This window comes from Gymnodraco acuticeps, unplaced genomic scaffold (assembly GCF_902827175.1).
Source record: "Gymnodraco acuticeps unplaced genomic scaffold, fGymAcu1.1, whole genome shotgun sequence".
NCBI lineage: Eukaryota > Metazoa > Chordata > Actinopteri > Perciformes > Bathydraconidae > Gymnodraco > Gymnodraco acuticeps.
Window position 1 is genome coordinate 96,390 of NW_022991027.1, and position 25,290 is coordinate 121,679.

General features: G+C 40.5%; 2 protein-coding genes across 3 annotated transcripts in view; one reads left to right on the top strand and one right to left on the bottom strand.

Annotated features, from left to right (window-relative positions):
* efr3a (EFR3 homolog A (S. cerevisiae)) overlaps nt 1-10,181 on the top strand; it is a gene marked incomplete at its 5' end in the record, with an annotated part of 98,930 nt that extends 88,749 nt beyond the window's left edge. The window contains 5 exon segments of the mRNA XM_034236340.1: nt 2,634-2,719; nt 3,347-3,395; nt 3,751-3,854; nt 3,954-4,003; nt 6,205-10,181. Of these exon segments, the coding sequence (XP_034092231.1) occupies nt 2,634-2,719; nt 3,347-3,395; nt 3,751-3,854; nt 3,954-4,003; nt 6,205-6,304 (389 nt within the window).
* Nucleotides 10,182-10,972: 791 nt separating this feature from the next.
* The window catches only part of LOC117559548 (mucin-2-like), a 35,548-nt gene continuing 21,230 nt past the window's right edge, over nt 10,973-25,290 (bottom strand). For both annotated transcript variants that reach the window (XM_034236343.1, XM_034236342.1), the window contains exons 14-21: nt 25,057-25,140; nt 22,979-23,074; nt 21,565-22,638; nt 16,727-16,822; nt 16,465-16,639; nt 15,274-15,380; nt 13,649-13,955; nt 10,973-11,433 (exon numbers count right to left, since the gene is read on the bottom strand). In XM_034236343.1, the coding sequence (XP_034092234.1) occupies nt 11,193-11,433; nt 13,649-13,955; nt 15,274-15,380; nt 16,465-16,639; nt 16,727-16,822; nt 21,565-22,638; nt 22,979-23,074; nt 25,057-25,140 (2,180 nt within the window). In that variant the 3' untranslated portion in view covers nt 10,973-11,192. The remainder of the gene's footprint in view (nt 11,434-13,648; nt 13,956-15,273; nt 15,381-16,464; nt 16,640-16,726; nt 16,823-21,564; nt 22,639-22,978; nt 23,075-25,056; nt 25,141-25,290) is intronic.

A 25,290-nucleotide genomic window follows, 5' to 3' on the forward strand; every position in this document is an offset into this window, starting at 1 on the left:
ACTGATGCATGCGGTGAGCTGCTGCTACAACGTAGTGTAAGAAAAATGGTTGAGACTGTTTTTCAAAACCATGCGTCAAAAAAGTGATTAAAATAAATACTTTTTAACTTTTTTTTAATTTAAAAGTCACTATTTATCTCAAGCACAGTTTGAGGGATGAGGGGAAAAAATACATGTTATTATCATTATTTATTATTTATCACCAAAAGCATTTACAAAAAACATTATTAGTATTATTACTATTCTTAGTGAGTGAATGAACAAGATGGTGACGACTAGAAAACAAGATGGTGACGACTAGAAAACAAGATGGTGACGACTAGAAAACAAGATGGTGACGACTAGAAAACAAGATGGTGACGACTAGGAAACAAGATGGTGACGACTAGAAAACAAGATGGTGACGACTAGAAAACAAGATGGTGACGACTAGAAAACAAGATGGTGACGACCAGAAAACAAGATGGTGACGACCAAAAAACAAGATGGTGACGACCAGAAAACAAGATGGTGACGACCAGAAAACAAGATGGTGACGACTAGAAAACAAGATGGTGACGACTAGAAAACAAGATGGTGACGACTAGAAAACAAGATGGTGACGACTAGAAAACAAGATGGTGACGACTAGAAAACAAGATGGTGACGACTAGAAAACAAGATGGTGACGACTAGAAAACAAGATGGTGACGACCAGAAAACAAGATGGTGACGACTAGAAAACAAGATGGTGACGACCAGAAAACAAGATGGTGACGACTAGAAAACAAGATGGTGACGACTAGAAAACAAGATGGTGACGACCAAAAAACAAGATGGTGATGACCAAAAAAACAAGATGGTGACGACTAGAAAACAAGATGGTGACGACTAGAAAACAAGATGGTGACGACTAGAAAACAAGATGGTGACGACTAGAAAACAAGATGGTGACGACCAAAAAACAAGATGGTGACGACCAGAAAACAAGATGGTGACGACTAGAAAACAAGATGGTGACGACCAGAAAACAAGATGGTGACGACCAGAAAACAAGATGGTGACGACTAGAAAACAAGATGGTGACGACTAGAAAACAAGATGGTGACGACTAGAAAACAAGATGGTGACGACTAGAAAACAAGATGGTGACGACCAGAAAACAAGATGGTGACGACTAGAAAACAAGATGGTGACGACTAGAAAACAAGATGGTGACGACTAGAAAACAAGATGGTGACGACTAGAAAACAAGATGGTGACGACTAGAAACCAAGATGGTGACGACCAAAAAACAAGATGGTGACGACCAAAAAACAAGATGGTGACGACTAGAAACCAAGATGGTGACGACAAGAAAACAAGATGGTGACGACTAGAAACCAAGATGGTGACGACCAAAAAACAAGTTGGTGATGACTAAAAAACAAGATTGTGACAACTAGAAACCAAGATGGTGACGACTAAAAAACAAGATGGTGATGACTAGAAACCAAGATGGTGACGACTAGAAACCAAGATGGTGACGACTAAAAAACAAGATGGTGACGACCAGAAACCAAGATGGTGACGACCAGAAAACAAGATGGTGACGACTAGAAAACAAGATGGTGACGACTAGAAAACAAGATGGTGACGACCAGAAAACAAGATGGTGACGACTAGAAAACAAGATGGTGACGACTAGAAAACAAGATGGTGACGACTAGAAAACAAGATGGTGACGACTAGAAAACAAGATGGTGACGATTAGAAAACAAGATGGTGACGACCAAAAAACAAGATGGTGATGACCAAAAAAACAAGATGGTGACGACTAGAAAACAAGATGGTGACGACTAGAAAACAAGATGGTGACGACTAGAAAACAAGATGGTGACGACTAGAAAACAAGATGGTGACGACTAGAAAACAAGATGGTGACGACCAAAAAAACAAGATGGTGACGACCAGAAACCAAGATGGTGACGACTAGAAAACAAGATGGTGACGACTAAAAAACAAGATGGTGATGACTAGAAACCAAGATGGTGACGACCAGAAACCAAGATGGTGACGACCAAAAAACAAGATGGTGACGACCAGAAACCAAGATGGTGACGACTAGAAAACAAGATGGTGACGACTAGAAACCAAGATGGTGACGACTAGAAACCAAGATGGTGACGACCAAAAAACAAGATGGTGACGACCAAACAACAAGATGGTGACGACCAAAAAACAAGATGGTGACGACTAGAAACCAAGATGGTGACGACTAGAAACCAAGATGGTGACGACTAAAAAACAAGATGGTGACGACTCGAAACCAAGATGGTGACGACCAAAAAACAAGATGGTGACGACTAGAAAATATACATGTTAATTTAATTTAGTTATTATATTGTATTCAAGTATTCTAATGTACGACTGCACTTGAAAGCACCATGACCTTCAGAGATACCTAGCGGTGAGAAAAACGTTATTAAATACATTAAAAACGTTTTAAAACCACGTCCCCTCCTCGTTGAAGTGTTGTAGGATACACAAAAAATAGATGTAATCTGTAGAAATATTCTCCTCATGCACTCTGCTGTGCTGCTGATGCTGATATTGTTCTCGCAGTATTAATAAATCAGGGTTTGGAGCTTAATCTGTTCTCCTCTGTCTCTCAGATAAAGACCGGATGACGAGGAGGAAGAGCTACGTGGACACCATCTCTCTGCAGGTGGACATCATCTCCAACATCCTGCCTGACAAGGTCCGTCTCCACGCTATAATTATTAACATTATTAATTATCTTTTATTATTATTTTAAATTACTTTTATTTTATTTGAATTTTGTATGTATTTATTGTATTATTTTTTTGTATTATTGTAAATAATGTTTTTATTACTTTTATACTTTTTTAATGTGTCTGTTCTTTATTATTTTGGCTTTTTCCGTTATTTTTTAATTATTATTTATTTTGTATTGAAGGCCAACAATGACGCATGTGTCTTTATTTTGTTTTCTTTGTGCTGTATGTTACAAAAAACATTTTTTATAAGTCAATAATATTAGTATTTAATTAAAGATGTACCTTTTTTTTCTTTATCCTGCTGATGACTAACAGGAGGGCTTCCTCTGTATAAACTATTCTTTCTTCCCTCCCACTGCTACTAATTGAGTTTGTTTGTCGAATGTTTTAATTGTTTAATTGTTGAAATTGTAGAATTAATAATAAATCAAATAAAAAAATAATTAAAATATAGAAAAACATTTAACAAAAGTTAAAAAGAAGACATTCCCGTAAATAAGATAAGTATTTTTTAAAGTGTATTATTCAGGGTATGTTCATCCTGATGTGTTTAAATCTAATCTGTGTTTTATTTGTATTTCCTTTAGTCCCAGCTGGCCGAGGAGATCACGTTCGAGACGCTGAAGAAAGCCATCGGTGAGTTTCAGAGACGTTTCTGATTAACCCTCCCAGAGTACAAAAAATAAATGTTGACTTTTGTCTGGAGCTCCATCATCCTGGGTTATTGCAATTCCCTTTTACCAGGCTGTCCACACTCATCATGAAAGACTCTTCGATTAAAACAAAATGCTGCAGCACGGGTTTTAACGGGAACAAAGAAAATGGACCAACTTGTCATTTTAATATATTCTCAGATATCTTTGTTGTTTTTACTTTATATCATTCATGCTTGCTGATTTGTGAAGCCCTCTGAGACAAATGTGTGTTGTGATATCGGGCTATATAAATACATTTGAGTTGAATTGAATCCTCCATGTTTGTTGGTCCTCAGACACGACGGGGGTGGAGGAGCAGGAGCGGGAGAAGAGGCGTCAGCTGATGGAAAAGTTCCAGAAAGCTCCGTTTGAAGAGATCGCCGCTCACTGCGAGTCCAAGGTGAGACGAACCAGTACTCAGTTCCGTGAACCACCCTCATACCTCTAATATTGTAGGTTTAAAACGTGCTAGTTAACTATGGCTGATTTCTTCCTGCAGGCGAACTTGTTGCACGACCGTCTGGCTCAGATCTTCGAACTAACCATCAGGTCAGCCATCTTTTTGTTTACTTTTGTTAATACTTGAATTCAGGATTCGATAATACTATCCACGCGTAGCCACGTCGTTTACTAGCTGAACATGGAGAGTAAAGTCATCGTAACACATCTCTGTAGTCGTGTGTGCTTTAAGCTAGGACATTTAAAGAAAAACATGTGTCCCCTCTTCTTCATGTCTCTTCTACATCAACATGTGTCCCCTCTTCTCCATGTCTCTTCTACATCACCATGTGTCCCCTCTTCTCCATGTCTCTTCTACATCAACATGTGTCCCCTCTTCTCCATGTCCCTTCTACATCAACACGTGTCCCCTCTTCTTCATGTCTATTCTACATCACCATGTGGTCCCTCTTCTTCATGTCTCTCTACATCAACATGTGTCCCCTCTTCTCCATGTCTCTTCTACATCAACTGTGTCCCCTCTTCTTCTTCATGTCTCTTCACTCAACATTCCTTTTCTACATCAACATTGTCCCCTCTTCTTCATGTCTCTTCGACTCACATGTGTCCCCCTCTTCTTCATGTCCTCTTCTACATCAACATGTGTCCCCTCTTCTTCATGTCGCTTCTACATCAACATGTGTCCCCTCTTCTTCATGCTCTTCTACAATCAAACAGTGTGCCCCCTCTGTCTTCATGTCTCTCTTCTTACATCAACATGTGTCCCCCTCTTCTTCATGTCTCTTCTACATCACATGTGTCCCCTCTTCTTCATGTCTCTTCTACATCAACATAGTTCCCCTCTTCTCATGTCTCTTCTCATCAACATGTGTCCCCTCTTCTTCATGTCTCTTCTACATCAACATGTCTCCCCTCTTCTTCATGTCTCTTCTACATCACCATGTGCCCCCTCTTCTTCATGTCTCTTCTACATCAACATGTGTCCCCTCTTCTTCATGTCTCTTCTACATCACCATGTGTCCCCTCTTCTTCATGTCTCTTCTACATCAACATGTGTCCCCTCTTCTTCATGTCTCTTCTACATCAACATGTGTCCCCTCTCTTCATGTATCTTCTACATCAACATGTGTCCCCTCTTCTTCATGTCTCTTCTACATCAACATGTGTCCCCTCTTCTTCATGTCTCTTCTACATCACCATTGTGTCCCACTCTTCTTCATGTCTCTTCTACATCAACATGTGTCCCCTCTTCTTCATGTCTCTTCTACATCACCATGTGTCCCCTCTTCTTCATGTCTCTTCTACATCAACATGTGTCCCCTCTTCTCCATGTCTCTTCTACATCAACATGTGTCCCCTCTTCTTCATGTCTCTTCCACATCAACATGTGTCCCCTCTTCTTCATGTCTCTTCTACATCAACATGTGTCCCCTCTTCTTCATGTCTCTTCTACATCAACATGTGTCCCCTCTTATTCATGTCTCTTCTACATCAACATGTGTCCCCTCTTCTTCATGTCTCTTCTACATCACCATGTGTCCCCTCTTCTTCATGTCTCTTCTACATCAACATGTGTCCTCTCTTCTTCATGTCTCTTCTACATCAACATGTGTCCCCTCTTCTTCATGTCTCTTCTACATCAACATGTGTCCCCTCTTCTTCATGCCTCTTCTACATCAACATGTGTCCCCTCTTCTTCATGTCTCTTCTACATCAACATGTGTCCCCTCTTCTTCATGTCTCTTCTACATCAACACGTGTCCTCTCTTCTTCATGTCTCTTCTACATCAACTCTGTGGAAAGAGACTCTGAAAGATTCTCTCTCTTTTTGATCCATTTCTATAAAAACCTGTCTGAAAATGAGCTGATCAGATTTTCGTCACTTTATGATGTCATAACGATGTTTTGTCTTGTGTAATCAAGCAACCAAGGTAACCCCCCCCCCCTTATCACCTGAATCTCCTCCTAGAGCTCCATTGAGTTCTTTGTAACCAAATGTCTCTCAGAGGGGCGTGGGGAGGGGCTCCTTATTTTCATCTAAAGTAACAGACAGAGAATCAGCACTTTGGAAACAGGGCTGAAACAGAGGGGATTATGGGTAATGCTGCAATGATCTGTTTGGTGTTTCAGCCAATCAGAGACAGGCTCTGGATATATCTGAGACCTGTGATATATTGATGAAGACGAGTAGAATAGGAGACCTTTAAAGGTTCAGGAAGCCATTTATTCCCGAGTGGATCTTCCGTGAGTTTAAGCTACTTCTATAACGTTCCCCCCTCTCTCCTCCACAGACCCCCCCCCAGCCCTTCAGGGGTCGTCTCCATTTCCTCCGGACACAATCAGTCCGTCCCCGTCTACGAGATGAAGTTCCCCGACCTGTGTGTGTACTGATCACACACACACACACACACACACACACACACACACACACACACACACACACACACACACACAGTGATATATCAGCAAACTGCTAGGAAGAACTACACACTCTGCACTGTCGTTTCCTCAGACCAGCACAGTGTCGCACAAAATGCAGAAAAAAACTTTAATCTGAAAATCCAAACAAAGCTCAGTTTATAACCTCCAGTTAGTTCAACAGCCTTTTAATTGAAAACGGTACAAAAAATAACACAATTCTGTTAAAATCTACTTTAAAAACTTGGATTTTCTGATTGCTGATTTTCTGCATTTTGTTGCCTGAAGCTAAACTAATAATAAGAGTCACGAAGAACAAACTAAAGCCACCATCTTCCACTCCTTAGTGTTTAGATGCTGACACATGCCACTATCAAAGGCTTCCCACCTTGTACATACGCTGTAGGGTAAATCAATCGCTCGCTACACGGATAGAACCACTTTAAAGCTTAAACACGTGCGTCTAGTGTTAGCTGTGATGCTAACTCAGAGCCAGCTTCTGTTCTCATGTCTCTCAAATAAAGCTAAATGTTAAATATATCAGTTATCAGAACTGAATGAACGTGTGCTAGAAGGTAGATTAGATCTTAAGCTCTTAAAGGTAACCCAAGCACCTGAAACGGGCTTCAAGACGCAGCTAAGTTTCACGAGAGGAAACTGAAATCGAGAGCAATACTAAAGACGTGGTGAGAAAGTGTTCAGGACAGACGGCTCGCTCATAGTTGGTGATTTCCCTCGTTCTGTAGTGTTGTAGGTTTTAGTGCATGTCAATGGTCTGAAAGGGCAAACTAAAGGTCTGGAAAATATCACTTTGGAACCCTTGCGCTCCTATTGGCTAGCGCTTCAACACATTGTACTTGATAGGCTAAGGGGCGGGACATCTATAAGTGGTTGACCAATCACAACAGAGCGAAACAATTATGAAAAAGGTGCAGAAAGAAAAAAAATCCTGTTGATTTTTCTTTCAAACTTTGATCCTAAATCCACCGAAAGATGATTTTTAGGTGACGGAAAGTTACATTCGGGTCCTGTTGCACGTTTAGTACATAATGAAATAGTGAAAGATGGAAAGTGAGTGAAGGAGACGAGGAAGAGGCCGTTTGTGTCGGGATGTTTGTGATTTGATCGAGTACGTTTCAGATGGTTTGGGAAGTTAAAGGATGTGGAATCACCAACATGAGCTGAAGCGTTTGATCTCTAACAGGAAGTCAGTCTTCTTCAGGATCAGCTTGAGAGTCTGTTTCCACCTGGTGTGAAATCATCTGTATCTGTACGCCTCACCCCGATCAGGAGCAATACATGTGACTGCTGCAGAGCACACTTTGCAGTCCCAGCTGTTTGACCACTGCCATGCTTTTCCATCATGAAACTCTTCTGGCTTCACAACATGAGCTGGACTAATATGCACGTCTGAGGCTCCTAAATGTTGATGATGCATGATGGGAAAGTGTGCATCGTGCAAGCTGATTGGCTCTTTAATATGGGGGTAACAGAAAACAACAACAAGAACCTTTTCAATTGACACAAGAAGATTTGACAGCTTTTACAAGTAACATTTTACAGTTCATCTCAAATGAAGTGTTCCATGTAGTGTCAGCGAAGTCCTCAGTCAGGCAGACAGCAGGCCTTCGTTTCAGAGCCATTAACGTCGCTAAAAAGCCTAAATAATCTTGTTGAAAACGTGTGGAAATCAAACTACAATCCCATATTATTTACAGACTTGCTTCGTCCGACACATGATAGATACACATTATAATTATTGCTACAATTAATGTGAGAAACCCACTTCTTCGCAGAGTCAAAGTCCAGTAACAGTGTGTGAACATCCATGGGGTCTTTTGCCAAAACTGTAAAGAAATAAAGGCAAAAATACCAGGAAATAAGGCCTTTAAAAGTCATTTAACATCCAATGTGGTCCATTTAGAAGTCAGAGAAGGAGTCCCTTTGGAGCTGGAGTTCAAATGAATAAAAGCACGACAGTTAAAAGTTGGGTTTCATAGTTACATCTCAAATTAGATCTGGTCCGATAGTCGTCACATGACCCTTATCTTAACTCTTCACCTAAATGCAGCGTGGAGATCATGTTTCAGCTTTTAAAGGTTGAGTTTATCGCTTAAAAAGCAATGCATTTTGATGCTTTTGCTTTAAAAACGAGTGTTTCTGACTCTCCTGATCAGCGGGGTGTAGTTGCATTAAAGAGCAGGATTATCGTAGGACAGACGCCTCTAAAAGATGATTTTCACACTTAATTTCTAACCAAATTTGGTCGGTTTCCAAGCAATAAAGTAGTCCCTCTTTGGCTGATTTGAAAATGGATGTTTGTGGTCGGATTGTGCTTCAGATACAGATGTGTGTTTAAAACCAGGTTCAAACAGTCTTTGTTCTGCAGACGAAGCTAAATAAACGTATGAGTGGTTTGAAGTGAGTTTACCTGCAGAGTCCTCCAACAGAGTCCTCCAACGTGAGAAAGCGCGGAGGCGGAGCTATGAGCCTCAAATAAGTGAAGAAAGCCTTTTGTATTCCCCGTGTATAAAGCCCGTCCTCCACGACGCATCAAAGTGATTCTATCTTTTAGAAATCCACGCTGCTTACCGTCACAGCACTACGTTAAAAACATGCATCATGTGAACCAGCTAACATATCACGCTAACTTTCAAATCCGACTTTTCTCCGAGGTGATCACAAAGGAGCCAGCGCAGTGCACACGTCACTGATTTCACTCTGGAGGAAAGTCCGACTGGTTTTAGCTATAGAGTTATTTCTTTAGGAATGTGTCATTAAAGCGGTGTTTCATATATATTTTTGTACATGTTATGCATCACGTGCGGTCACGCTGTTGCCGGGTAGAGATTTAGAGAGATTTATTCTGCAGATCACATTCATCCAGATGACGATGAACGCTGATCTGTTTTTATTTTACATGACATGTGTTTGTTGTTTATTGAAGATGACGGTTCAGGGTTTCAATGGGATGGTGGGAGAAAAGATCCCATTCATGCTTCCTTTCTTTGTCGGATCCATCGCATCATTTCAAAATGCTGACTCGCTATATTATATCTATGGGCACTTATTTTTGCCGGAAGTAAATCTGTGCTTATTTTAGCATTTCAATTGTGTTTTCTTGCACGGAAGTTGCAGCTCCAGATGTCAAAGTATTCAATATTAAAGCTTTAAATTCACTTAATTTTGCAAAGACAGTTTCACTATTCTGCTCACGAGGAAATGTCTGTGTTTTTAAAAAACGACTTTATTTAAAAAGAGAACGGACATTTCTTAAAACTGCTTTCAGCTTTGTGTTTATTTTCCAGCGGCTCCAGGATTCACATGATCTGTAAATGCATTTAGAGTTATAAGGTTTATTTCAGAGCCGTTTGTGTCCTTTCAATGCAAAAACAATTCAGTGCCCGTTGTTTAATCCGACAGATATTTAGAGTTAGTTGCACGATAAATACTTAGCTCAGAAAGATCAAAGTTCTGCTCTGTTCAATTGGCTGAAATCTGAATCTGACACCGTCTCTAATTGAGTGAATCTGAGCTGCAACTTCTAGTCAGTAAAATAAAAAAGGTGTAATAATAATAAAGTATAAATCAGTCTGTGAATGTACTTTTGATAAAGCACACTTGGCTCATTTAGACGGTGTGCAATGTGTTGATGAAATGAGATGCTGAACATTAAGCGTCATAATGAAATATGGTGTTTGCACTTTGATCACTGTGTTCTGGTACTATAGCAAAATAAATCGCACAGATTCATGTCGGTACGGTTTGATCATTCGAGGTATTTTCTCCCATATCGTTCAGTCTGTTGTATCCATGAAGAAATAATAAAGAATAACAACGACGAAAAAAATCTGTTCTTACGAGTCATTGAAGTTATTTTTGAAGGTTTTCCTTCTCCTGTGGTGTGTTTTATGTTTTAAAGGTTTCAGTGCATGTAAATGGTCTGCTAAGGCTAAAATCTCAAGTTCCGGACATAGTGACATCACTACCTAACACTCATGCTCCTATTGGCTATCGCTCCACACATTGTACGTGAAAGGCTTCTCAAAATTCGGACTTTTTACTGAAAATATCCAAATTACTCCAAATTATGATTTTATTTTTCTGAAAATCACTAAATGATGACTTTTTCTAAAAATCTCAAAATTATGCAAAGGCTAAAATCCCAAAGTTCCGGACATAGTGACATCACTACCTAACTCTCATGCTCCTATTGGCTATCGCTCCAACACATTGTACGTGTACTTTTTTTTTTAAGATTTCAAAATTATGACTTTTTCTAAAAGTTTCAAAATTATGATTTTTTACTGAAAATCTCAAAATGTAGACTTTTTACTCAAGATCTCAAAATTATCACTTTTTTTTCTGAAAATCTCAAAATGTTGTATTTTTTCTGAAGATCTCCAAATTATCACTTTTTAAAAATCTCAAAATTATGATTTTCTTCTGAAAATCACAAAGTATTTTAGAGCGCAGATAAAAAATAATGTGTTTTTTCTCTGGGAAGTTCCACTGTTGAGGCTGAAGTCATAATATTCTTCATATCAATTGGTGATCAAATTAAATATTTTTCTATCAACACTCAACATTTATAACGTCTTTGTTTCTGTTAGAGTTTGAAGGGAAATGCCACAGCTTTTATTTAGTTCATTTTTTTATTAAAATCATGTGAAGAAAACCTGAAAATCAAAGTAAACATTTGATTTGAACATATTTTTCTGAAATGTACAACTTGTAATCGTCAACAAAACCCTCTGAAAAACATAATCATAATTATTCCCAAAGCTGCCGTTAGAAGAGAGAAACACTTCTAGATTCCCTCTTCCTCTTCTTCTCCTCCCCCCTCCTCCTCTTCCTCTTCCTATCCTTCATCTTCTTCTCCTCCCTCCTCCTCTTCCTCTTTCCCCGCTGGTTTCCACGCCGGTCGCTGCGCTGTGATTGGCTGTTGGTTGCTGTTCTGTCCTGTGATTGGCCGGTGGTTGTGTGACGGCGGTGCTTTGCTCTCTCCACTGGATGGAGGAAGAGTAGTGAAAGAAAAAAAATGAGGAAGATGAGGAGGATTCTTCGGCTTCTCTTCTTGCTTCATGTTCCAGTTTTCATCGCTGCAGAGAAAAAGGTTTTGAACATTTATTAGAACAAGTTCCTTGACAGTGAGTCTCACACAACATGGTACGCAGATACAATATCATATCATTATATACAACAACAAATATATATATATAACATAATCAAAAAGTACAATATATAATAGTAATTATCAACAAAGCATAATAAATATAACAAATACAGAGTCCAATTAGAGCATGGGTCGGCAACAGGCGGCCATTAGCGGCCCGCCAGCAATAATATAAAATATTATTTTGAGATTTTTTATTTTTTTTGTATTGGACCGACAGTCGCACATATAGGCTATAATGTCCGAACAGAGAATCTACCTCCACTTGAAGAATGCTTATTGTTGTATCCATGTTGAGAGTGAATGACACAGCACAGGCACAATCTGGCAGCGGGTGCACTGACGCTGATAATGGATCAATAGGTGGACAGCGCGTGGTGTGTGGTTTGAAACAAATAACACCAGCTCACTAAATCATTCAAACTTAATGTTTACTTAGGATATCAAAACATTGACAACCAAATCGGAGAAGCCGCTTGATCATGGAGGGCGAGGGGTGGCGGTGCATATGCTGCCACCCCAGCTGGCAGCTTAGTTTTGAAAGAAAGGTTTTGGCTCATCGGACATTTATGAGAGAAAATCCCTAATGTCCGAGTGCAAGTGAACGCAGCACAAGCCGCGAGCCTTGTAACCCCTCCCCCGGAGCTGGCGCGAGCGAGGAAAAGTGATTGACGGCGATTTCATTTGAACGGGACGACGCAAAACGAGCAGCAATTTAAAAGATAAGTCTGTTCAAATACAGATAATAGCCCTGGCTTTTAACATGGGACTGGAATGGGGCGAGAGAGGACGAGCCTCCCTTTGGGCGGGTCCAGCCAGAGGCTCTGGCCTTTGATTATGTTCTGGCCCGCCATCTAGTGGCTCAGAAAGAAATTGTCCCAAGGCGAAACTTACTTGCCGACCCCTGAATTAGAGGCTTCCACCTTACAACAGGTGACCATCTCTCTAAACACACTTCCATCTTGAGGTATTTTTACGTAAAAAACTGAGTTATTTCATGCGTTTCAGGAGTTTCACGAATAATAGGTCTATTTAGAACAAACTAAAAGGAGTGCACAGTATTTGCAGAAAACACCAGAAGAACTGAGAAGATCATCGTCATGGGAACCGTTGTGTTTAAGGCATGTTTCTTTGTTTAACTCACATTAAACATCGCAGAGACTCTGAACTAACGTCAACATGTGAAGCTGAATAAGAACACGCATTAAGAGAAGATGGAGCTTTATTAAATGCAGTAGTTCAAAAAGCAACAGGGTGAGACTAAAAGCACAGATTCACACAACATGAAGACAAAGATACAATTACAATGATACAGGTAAGAAACTGTTACAATAACAAATGAATGAAATGAACATGTATATATATTTGAGTCATATATACATATTCAATATATGTACATGTCTGTATGCTGGTTATTGTGAAAACAGCGTGTATTTGATGTAGAGTACTTGTGTTACCCGGACATTCCTTCATAACTCTACTTATATTACCCAATTCATCTCAATGTTACTATAGAAGTCTCAACCTTTTGATCCTCAGGTTCGATCCCACCTAGCGTCCAATCAGTAACGATGCAGTATTACATCTGAGGCAGATCAGCGTCAGCTTCTCAGCATCCACAGCTCAACTTCTTCAGGAAGTAGTTCAGATCGTGAGGGGTGTGGTTTCAGAGGACTTGTTTCTTTCATTTGGCGGCTCCTCCTCCTCCTCCTCCTCCTCCTCCTCCTCCTCCTCCTCCTCCTCCTCCTCCTCCTCCTCCTCCTCCTCCTCCTCCTCCTCCTCCTCCTCCTCCTCCTCCTCCTCCTCCTCCTCCTCCTCCTCCTCCTCAAATAACATGTGTTGGCAGCATACTTTGTTTAAAAGGAATAAACATGTTTGTTAAGGTTCAGTCTGACTCCCTCGGATATTGGTTGTTGTGTGTTACTACTTCTATTATATTTTATCTGTGTTGTTGTGTTGCTCTGTTGGAGGGGCCTGTGAGCTCATTGATATATCTACACTGTAGCTCTGAACCAATGACATTAAAAGCCTTGAATCTACTGTCCTCAGGTCCCCTCGACCTTAGTGGGGACGCAACTTCTTCAAGAATTGCATTGTTTTGTTTTAACTGAGAGAAAGAACATTACGATGTGACCGCTCACCTGTGCTGGCCTCTTGGAGGTGGAGGAGTCGTGTTTTTATCCGTAGATGTCTCCCGACCTCCTTCAGGTTTCTCCCTGATGACGTCATCAGAGTTTCCTCCCTGGCTCTCCTCACTCTCCTCGCTCTCCTCGCTGGACTGAGATGAAAGCCGTGGGTTGGGGGGCCGCGTGGGCCGCCGGCAGGGGGGCTCGGGTCCTCGGCACTGAGCCGCGGGGAGGCTGTGGTTAAAGTGAGCGAACGCCATACACTCCGCTGTGGTTTTATCACACACACACTGCAGTTTATCACACACACTCACGCCCTGACCTGAGGAGAGACGAGTCGTTGAGTCAGGTTTCATTATTGATCATGTTCAACTTGTTTCAATATAAGAAGCAGTGTAGAAGAAGTACTCAGATCCTTGGCGTAAGTAAAAGCAGCAGTAGTTATAGGTAAAAGTACTGTACTTAAGTACATATTTGAGGTACTTTTTCTATCGTTACACTTTAAAGGTCTCCTATTTTACTGTTTTTAGGCATATAGCATAGCTCTCAGATACATACAAATCTATAAAAAACATGTCTATGAAGTGTTTTGCTCAAAATACCAAACAGATCAACCATTCTAGCCTCATCCCCCTCTATTTCAGCCCTGTTACTAAAGTGCTGATTCTGGGTCTGTAGCTTAATTCTCAGCTACATTCTGCCGTGATGAAACTCCATATCATGTTCCAAACCACATCAAGGATTCTCTCTGAAACAGTATGGAGCTCAAACTCTTTCTCTCTCTCAGGTTTACCACCAGGTGAGTTCCTTTTTTAAATGCTTGCTTCTTTACACATGCTCTCTCCGGAACAGGTTAGCTCTGAGTGTTAGCGATGCTTGCTAATGTAAACAAAGACCATATTTAGTCCAAAACACGTCACACATTGTATTCATATTTATGTATAAAAGACATCACAAAGTGCATTTTGTATAATAGGTGACCTTTAAGTAAGAGCAGCAATAGATATAGGTAAAAGTACTGTACCTAAGTACATATTTTAGGTACTTTACTCAAGTATTTTCCTATCATTACACTTTAAACAATGCAGGACTTTTGCAAAAGAGTCTTTCTATTGCGTGGTATAAGTACTTTTACTTCGGTAAAGGATAAATTAATACCGTAACACAGGGGGGTCAAACTCAAGACTTAATTTTATGTGGCCCCGCAAGAGCTTGCAAAGTATATAATACGTTTATTATATGGTTACATGCCACTTTACAGAAGCATGTTAAACTACATGTCCCACAATGCATCTTGTTTTGTGACATGCGCACTGAAGAGACTTGCAATTATTTTCTGCTTTCAGACGTAGTTATGAAGTCATTACCCTATCCGATAATAATCCAATGCAGAGGCAATAATGTCATATAATACATTATTTTATATATATTTATATATGTATAATTAAAAAGTCTTGAAGTTACAACCTGCCCTTTGTGTGCAACCATAATGGTGATGTGGCCCACGATGAAATCGAGTTTGACCCCCTGTTTTAAACAATGAAGGACTTTTGCAAAAGAGTCTACAGCGTGGGATTAGTACTTTTACTTCAGTAAAGGATCTGAATACTGTAACATATTAAAGTAGTTCCTTTACTCACAGCGAGGCTTCCCCCCCTCACAGGAAACCTGAGCGCTGAGCTTCCTCTCCGGACTGCAGCCCACCGAGCTGATCTGCTTCAGACAGCAGTGATGGAAGAAGCAGCACCTGAGAAAGAGTCATAAAAAAGTAATATCAACGGCACATTTATTAGGGGTTTTTGGTTTTTTTTGGACTCATTCCTGCAGCTCTCACACTGTAATATATACATATATAAATACGCAGATGACACAACAATAACAGGACTCATCTCAAATAATAATGAAACACAATACCTCACTCAGATCCATCAAGCAGTCACCTGGTGCTCAGAAAACAACCTCCTACTTAACACAGCAAAAACCCAAGAAATAATCATCGACTTCAGGCGAAAGCCACAGCCCAAATCACCTCTATCTATCTCCGGCAAACTCATTTCCACAGAATCACTCAAATTTCTTGGCACTCACATAAGCAATAACCTCAAATGGAAGACCAACACAGACCACATCTACAAAAAAGCCAACCAAAGGCTATTCTTTCTGCGGCAGCTCAAGAAATACAGAGTGAGGAAACATCTAATAATCCAGTTCTACACAGCCATCATCCAAAGCATCCTCACATCATCCATCACAGTCTGGTACAGCAGTTCAGACAACCTCTCCCGGAGTAAACTTCAACGTATCATCAATAAAGCATCAAAAATCACCTGCAGTCCCCTTCCATCACTCGAATCACTTCACCACCAACGAACTGTCACAAGGGCAAAGAAAATCATTTCTGACCCCTCCCACCCAGGTCACCATGTCTTCCAACTTCTGCCCTCAGGGAGGCGCTACAGGTCACTGTCCGCCAAAACCGCCCGCTTCAAAAACAGCTTTTTCCCCTTTGCAATACGGACACTAAATGGACTCTAAATAACCCCAATGAACAATAACAATCCACCACACCTTGAACTTTATGTTATGATATGTCTTTGCCCTGTGCTGTGTGTTGTACTTTTTATTGTCTGTTTATTGTATGTTGAATTGTATGGAACAAGCTGTAATACTCTGCACTGAACACGAATTCCCCCAGCCTGGCTGTGTGGTCATTAAAGATTCTAAAGTTAGTTCATTAACACCCTTTTGGGGTTTTCGGACTCATTCCTGCAGTGTAAAGTTGGTTTCTTGCAGTTTGTTTCTGTTTATTAACACTGCCGCCCCCTCCTCACCTGTCCAGCTGGTCCTGAGGCTGCCCCCCCCTTCCTTCCTGTCCACAGTAGCAGCCGTACATCTCGTACTCGTGGGGGCATCGTCCGGTCAGACAGTGAAGCATTTCCCCCAGAGCAGGAAGGTCCCGATTGGCCGCCCCCCCGCTGCCGTACAGCGTGAAGGAGTGGCTGCACTCTGAGGGGGATGATGTGAAAAAAACTCAACTTAAAGTGTCCTTTTAGAGAGAAATGAGGCCAAAGACATGCAGTTCCTCTGGCATACCTTTGCTGTCCGGCTGCAGCGGGACGTCAGTCAGACCGATGGACTCCAGCAGAGACCAGGCGAAGAATGGCATCGTCCTCTTCCTCACCTCCAAGTCTGCAGACAGAGAAACAGTCAGGATAAACTTCACTTAATGCAGCATCAGAAGACAGGATGACTAGAAGAAGACCAGAAGAAGAGCAGAAGAACCCGAACAAAAAAACAGAAGAACCAGAAGAATCAGAAGAACCAGAAGAATCAGAAGAATCAGAAGAACTAGAAGAACCAGAAGAACCAGAAGAACTAGAAGAATCAGAACAACCAGACGAACCAGAAGAACTAGAAGAATCAGAACAACCAGACGAACCAGAAGAACTAGAAGAATCAGAACAACCAGACGAACCAGAAGAACTAGAAAAACCGGAAGAACCAGAAGAACTAGAAGAATCAGAAGAACCAGAAGAACCAGAAGAACCAGAAGAACTAGAAGAACCAGAAGATTCCAGAAGAACTAGAAGAACCAGAAGAATCAGAAGAATCAGAAGAACTAGAAGAATCAGAAGAATCAGAAGAACCAGAAGAATCAGAAGAACTAGAAGAACCAGAAGAACTAGAAGAACCAGAAGAACCAGAAGAATCAGAAGAACCAGAAGAATCAGAAGAACTAGAAGAACCAGAAGAACTAGAAGAACCAGAAGAACCAGAAGAATCAGAAGAATCAGAAGAACCAGAAGAATCAGAAGAACTAGAAGAATCAGAAGAACTAGAAGAACCAGAAGAACTAGAAGAACCAGAAGAATCAGTAGAACCAGAAGAATCAGAAGAACTAGAAGAACCAGAAGAACTAGAAGAACCAGAAGAACCAGAAGAACTAGAAGAACCAGAAGAACTAGAAGAACCAGAAGAACTAGAAGAATCAGAAGAATCAGAAGAACCAGAAGAATCAGAAGAACTAGAAGAACCAGAAGAACTAGAAGAACCAGAAGAACCAGAAGAATCAGAAGAACTAGAAGAACCAGAAGAACTAGAAGAACCAGAAGAACCAGAAGAATCAGAAGAATCAGAAGAACCAGAAGAATCAGAAGAACTAGAAGAATCAGAAGAACTAGAAGAACCAGAAGAACTAGAAGAACCAGAAGAACCAGAAGAACCAGAAGAATCAGAAGAACCAGAAGAATCAGAAGAACTAGAAGAACCAGAAGAACTAGAAGAACCAGAAGAACCAGAAGAACCAGAAGAATCAGAAGAACTAGAAGAACCAGAAGAACTAGAAGAACCAGAAGAACCAGAAGAATCAGAAGAATCAGAAGAACCAGAAGAATCAGAAGAACTAGAAGAATCAGAAGAACTAGAAGAACCAGAAGAACTAGAAGAACCAGAAGAATCAGAAGAATCAGAAGAATCAGAAGAACCAGAAGAATCAGAAGAACTAGAAGAACTAGAAGAATCAGAAGAATCAGAAGAACCAGAAGAACTAGAAGAATCAGAAGAATCAGAAGAACTAGAAGAACTAGAAGAACCAGAAGAATCAGAAGAACTAGAAGAACTAGAAGAATCAGAAGAATCAGAAGAACCAGAAGAACTAGAAGAATCAGAATAACTAGAAGAACCAGAAGAATCAGAAGAACCAGAAGAACCAGAAGAACTAGAAGAATCAGAATAACTAGAAGAACCAGAAGAATCAGAAGAACCAGAAGAACTAGAAGAATCAGAAGAACTAGAAGAACCAGAAGAACCAGAAGAATCAGAAGAACCAGAAGAACCAGAAGAACCAGAAGAACAAGAGGAACCAGAAGAACCAGAAGAACCAGAAGAACAAGAGGAACCAGAAGAACCAGAAGAACCAGAAGAACCAGAAGAACAAGAGGAACCAGAAGAACCAGAAGAACCAGAAGAACAAGAGGAACCAGAAGAACGAGAAGAACCAGAAGAACGAGAAGAATCAGAAGAACCAGAAGAACCAGAACAATCAGAAGAACCAGAAGAATCAGAAGAACTAGAAGAACCAGAAGAATCAGAAGAACTAGAAGAATCAGAAGAACTAGAAGAACCAGAAGAACCAGAAGAATCAGAAGAACCAGAAGAATCAGAAGAACTAGAAGAACCAGAAGAATCAGAAGAATCAGAAGAATCAGAAGAACCAGAATAACTAGAAGAACCAGAAGAACCAGAAGAACTAGAAGAACCAGAAGAACCAGAAGAATCAGAAGAACCAGAAGAATCAGAAGAACTAGAATAATCTGAAGAATCAGAAGAACCAGAAGAACCAGAAGAACCAGAAGAACCAGAAGAACTAGAAGAATCAGAAGAACCAGAAGAACTAGAAGAACCAGAAGAACCAGAAGAACTAGAAGAACCAGAAGAACCAGAAGAATCAGAAGAACCAGAAGAATCAGAAGAACTAGAATAATCTGAAGAATCAGAAGAACCAGAAGAACCAGAAGAACCAGAAGAACTAGAAGAATCAGAAGAACCAGAAGAACTAGAAGAATCAGAAGAACCAGAAGAACCAGAAGAACTAGAAGAATCAGAATAACTAGAAGAACCAGAAGAATCAGAAGAACTAGAATAATCTGAAGAATCAGAAGAACCAGAAGAACCAGAAGAACCAGAAGAACCAGAAGAACTAGAAGAATCAGAAGAACCAGAAGAACCAGAAGAACTAGAAGAATCAGAATAACTAGAAGAACCAGAAGAATCAGAAGAACTAGAATAATCTGAAGAATCAGAAGAATCAGAAGAACTAGAAGAACCAGAAGAACCAGAAGAATCAGAAGAACCAGAATAACTAGAAGAACCAGAAGAATCAGAAGAACCAGAATAACTAGAAGAATCAGAAGAATCAGAAGAACCAGAAGAACTAGAAGAACCAGAACAATCAGAAGAACTAGAAGAACCAGAAGAATCAGAAGAACTAGAAGAATCAGAAGAACTAGAAGAACCAGAAGAATCAGAAGAACTAGAAGAACTAGAAGAACCAGAACAATCAGAAGAACCAGAAGAACCAGAACAATCAGAAGAACCAGAAGAATCAGAAGAACTAGAAGAACCAGAAGAATCAGAAGAACTAGAAGAATCAGAAGAACTAGAAGAACCAGAAGAACCAGAAGAACTAGAAGAACCAGAAGAATCAGAAGAACCAGAAGAACCAGAAGAATCAGAAGAACCAGAAGAATCAGAAGAACCAGAAGAACTAGAAGAATCAGAACAACCAGACGAACCAGAAGAACCAGAAGAACTAGAAGAACCAGAAGAATCAGAAGAACCAGAAGAACCAGAAGAACTAGAAGAACCAGAAGAATCAGAAGAACCAGAAGAACTAGAAGAATCAGAAGAACCAGAAGAATCAGAAGAATCAGAAGAACCAGAAGAATCAGAAGAACCAGAAGAACTAGAAGAATCAGAACAACCAGACGAACCAGAAGAACCAGAATAATTAGAATAATCAGAAGAATCAGAAGAACCAGAAGAATCAGAAGAACCAGAAGAACTAGAAGAACCAGAAGAATCAGAAGAACCAGAAGAATCAGAAGAATCAGAAGAACCAGAAGAACTAGAAGAATCAGAATAACCAGAAGAATCAGAAGAACTAGAAGAATCAGAAGAATCAGAAGAACTAGAAGAACCAGAAGAACCAGAAGAATCAGAAGAACTAGAAGAACCAGAAGAATCAGAAGAATCAGAAGAATCAGAAGAACCAGAACAACCAGACGAACCAGAAGAACCAGAAGAATCAGAAGAACTAGAAGAATCAGAATAACCAGAAGAATCAGAAGAACTAGAAGAATCAGAAGAACTAGAAGAATCAGAAGAACCAGAAGAACTAGAAGAACTAGAAGAACCAGAAGATTCCAGAAGAACCAGAAGAATCAGAAGAACTAGAAGAATCAGAAGAACCAGAAGAATCAGAAGAACTAGAAGAATCAGAAGAACTAGAAGAATCAGAAGAACCAGAAGAATCAGAAGAACTAGAAGAATCAGAAGATTCCAGAAGAACCAGAAGAATCAGAAGAACTAGAAGAATCAGAAGAACCAGAAGAATCAGAAGAACTAGAAGAATCAGAAGAACCAGAAGAATCAGAAGAACTAGAAGAACCAGAAGAACTAGAAGAATCAGAAGAACCAGAATAATCAGAAGAATCAGAAGAACCAGAAGAATCAGAAGAACCAGAAGAACTAGAAGAACCAGAAGAATCAGAAGAACCAGAAGAACCAGAAGAACTAGAAGAATCAGAAGAACCAGAAGAATCAGAAGAACTAGAAGAACCAGAAGAACCAGAAGAATCAGAAGAACCAGAAGAACTAGAAGAACCAGAAGAATCAGAAGAATCAGAAGAACCAGAAGAATCAGAAGAACCAGAAGAACCAGAAGAATCAGAAGAACTAGAAGAATCAGAAGAACCAGAAGAATCAGAAGAATCAGAAGAACTAGAAGAATCAGAAGAATCAGAAGAACCAGAAGAATCAGAATGAACCAGAAGAACTAGAAGAACCAGAAGAATCAGAAGAACTAGAAGAATCAGAAGAACCAGAAGAATCAGAAGAACCAGAAGAACTAGAAGAACCAGAAGAACTAGAAGAATCAGAAGAACTAGAAGAATCAGAAGAATCAGAAGAACAAGAAGAACTAGAAGAACTAGAAGAACCAGAAGAACTAGAAGAATCCGTAGAACTAGAAGAATCCGTAGAATCAGTAGAACTAGAAGAACTAGAAGAATCAGTAGAACTAGAAGAACTAGAAGAATCAGTAGAACAAGAAGAACCAGAAGAATCAGAAGAACCAGAAGAACTAGTAGAACCAGAAGAACTAGAAGAAGAATGAAACCAGTCTTCTGTTTATATTTTAACTTTAAGTCTACCATCCATATCTCTCTCCGGAGAGCTGTCTGATTTCTCCTCTTCCTCACATGGAGCTTCCTCTTTCTTCTCTGGCTGCTCCTCAGATTCAGCCTCAGTGGTGGTCCTGATGGAGGAGGTGTGAGATGATGGAGGTCTGATGGAGGAGGTGTGAGATGAAGGAGGTATGGTGGAGGAGGTCTGTGATGATGGAGGTCTGGTGGAGGAGGTGTGAGATGAAGGAGGTCTGATGGAGGAGGTCTGAGATGAAGGAGGTCTGGTGGAGGAGGTGTGAGATGATGGAGGTCTGATGGAGGAGGTGTGAGATGAAGGAGGTCTGGTGGAGGAGGTCTGTGATGATGGAGGTCTGGTGGAGGAGGTGTGAGATGAAGGAGGTCTGATGGAGGAGGTCTGAGATGAAGGAGGTCTGGTGGAGGAGGTGTGAGATGATGGAGGTCTGGTGGAGGAGGTCTGAGATGAAGGAGGTCTGGTGGAGGAGGTCTCAGATGATGGAGGTCTGGTGGAGGAGGTCTGAGATGAAGGAGGTCTGGTGGAGGAGGTGTGAGATGAAGGAGGTCTGGTGGAGGAGGTGTGAGATGAAGGAGGTCTGATGGAGGAGGTCTGAGATGAAGGAGGTCTGGTGGAGGAGGTGTGAGATGAAGGAGGTCTGGTGGAGGAGGTGTGAGATGAAGGAGGTATGGTGGAGGAGGTCTGTGATGATGGAGGTCTGGTGGAGGAGGTGTGAGATGAAGGAGGTCTGATGGAGGAGGTCTGAGATGAAGGAGGTCTGGTGGAGGAGGTGTGAGATGAAGGAGGTCTGGTGGAGGAGGTGTGAAATGATGGAGGTCTGGTGGAGGAGGTCTGAGATGAAGGAGGTCTGGTGGAGGAGGTCTCAGATGATGGAGGTCTGGTGGAGGAGGTCTGAGATGAAGGAGGTCTGGTGGAGGAGGTCTGAGATGAAGGAGGTCTGGTGGAGGAGGTCTGAGATGAAGGAGGTCTGGTGGAGGAGGTCTGAGATGAAGGAGGTCCGATGGAGGTCAATGTGGTGGTTTGAGACACAACTCCCACTGAAGGTGTCGTTTTGTGACTCACCTGAGCTGCAGAAGGAAGGTGAGGATATTAATAAATCAGGTTATATTGTAATATGTATTTTATAAATCGCAGTACAATGTGCACATTTTAATTTTAACATCCTTTTTTTATATATATATATTTGTATTCTATGTTTTATCTATTTTTGGAATTTCTCATTTGTACTTCTTATGTTTATATAAATATTTGTACTTGTTATTGATGGTTGACTTTATGCTATTGTACAGATTCCAGATTAAATTAATTCTGACATTTTTGTGCAGCAGATTCAGATTTACAACATGGTTTAGACGCTTAAAGAATCCCTCTCTCTCTCTCTCTCGATGTTTTAATGATTGGCCTCACCTCTTCCCGGGGGGGGAGCGATGGGGGGAACCACTTCCTCTCCTGAATTTGGAGGCGAGGCGACGGTGGTTTTGACACTGGATATCTTCTCCTGTCCTGTGATCACAAACACATTACAACTCAAAGTCAACTTTATGTCAATCTTTCAGTTTGTGTGTACAGACAGAGAGATCGAAATACCGTTTCCCACAATCCCGGATATAAAAACAAATATATATAAAAATATGTGCGCAAATATGTATATCCTATATATACACAATCAAGACACATGTTTATAAATGCACACATTAAGACCTAAATAAAAACACAACAGTCAATATATACAAAATAACAGTCACTTCAATATCTTTGAGAATGTGCATTAGTGCAAGATTGTCCATAGCAGCGTAAAAAGTGAGGAGAAACCCTAAAATAAATCAGTCAGTCAAGTATGTGGAAAACGTTGTGAAAAGAAATCATGGTATATTATGTTGAATACATCATGGAAGAATATTCATTGTTCAGCAGGTCAAATATTTCATAAAAAATGTTAACCCTTTATAAGGCACTAGTAGGTTAACCCTAACCCGTTTCAGGCCTCTGCTGATTGGTCAAATTCCCCAATGGTGCGCTCTGTGGCGTAGAGTGATCTTCGCTGATTGGCTGGCAGAAAACCACATGCTTCTCGACCTCACTGAGTCGCGGGGGGACGCTATGTTTGTATGTTATGTAACCCAAATATGGTTCCTCACCCGATAAAGGGTTAATGTTATGTTGAAAAAATTGAAAGAAACCATAATGGTCTCTGTCCAATATATTCATAGTAAGTCAAAATATATAAAGTCAAATGTTTCATAAAAAAGTCATATGGCGCGTTTCCACTGCAGCGGGTAGCCCCGTTTAAGCGTCCTTAACCGTCCTCAAGCGGCCAGGCCGGTTTTTGGTGGCGTTTCCATATAGCCTAGTACCGGCCAGCGGGTACTTTTTCCCTCTTTTTCCGGCCTCATAAAATCGTGGTTCCCTCAGACCAGGGCCAGGGCTGAACTAGTGACGTCAACACTCTCGACTGCTGATTGGTCAGAGAGAATCGTCACAAGATTGCGCGCGAGTTCATCCCTAGCGTCGCATATATATCTAGAAGCAGGCTTGCAGCATTTTGTAAACGGATGAGCTACAAAAATGGCTACGTCTAATAAGAAAAGCACACCGTGGTCGACCGAGGAGGTGACGACGTTCCTACATCTCATTGGGGATGATCAAATCCAGCGGGAGCTCGACGGAACAACTCGAAATGTGAACAAAAACAAAGCCGATCGCCCCGCCTACACTGCGTTGCTACCGCAGGTCCTAAACTGTAATGGAAATGCGCCACGGCCTCGGACGGCCAGCGAGGCAGCCCGAGGCCTGAGTGAGGACGCTTAGGGACGCCTAAACGGGGCTACCCCGCTGCAGTGGAAACGCGCCAATAGTGTGTCAGAAACATGACATTTTTTTATAGTATGTCAAATATATGTAAAAAGAGAAAATATGTCCAAGGTTTCCAAAAAAGTCAAAGTATAGTATGTTAAAAAATGGATGAAAAAGTAATGGGATAGCAGGTATAGTAGGAAATGTATGAACAAATTCAAATTATGTCAAATATTTAATAAAAAAATAATAGTGTAGTACGTCAAAAAAAAAGAAGCATATATATATATTGGTCAGCAAGTATTATTTTTAAATCCAACCTCGGTCAAATATTTTCCAAACTACAGATTTCTTTATACCACTTTTAACGATATACTATACACTTACAATGTAAGAGACCATTTTAGACATACTGTACCGTGACATATTAGTTTAATTTGCCACAATGTCAAACTTTTCTCTTTAACTGAAAACAGATCAGGGTTTCCGAACTACAGATTTCTTTCTAACATACTTTTATACATCTTTTAATGATGAAAACAATTGGTATATAGAGACCATTTTAGACATATTGTACCGTGTCATATTTGATATAATGCCAAACTTTGTTTTAAAGTGAAAAGACTTTAGGGTTTCCAAACTACAGATTTCTTTCTAACATACTTTTATCTCACTTTTAACTCTAAGCTGACCTTGAGTTGTGTGAAAACCTGTTTCCTCTCGTCTCTCCTCTGAAGCAGGAGGAGTTGTTGTTGTTGTTGTTGATTCTCCTCCACCTGAAAACACAGATTACACAAAGACCTTCAGAAGTGAGACATTCAAGTGTCAAAGACAAAATAACTCACATTTCCTTTTTTTCCAAACGAAACACAGGTGTGTGATTACTGTGTGATTACTGTGTGTTTCAGTATCTTGATCTACACAAT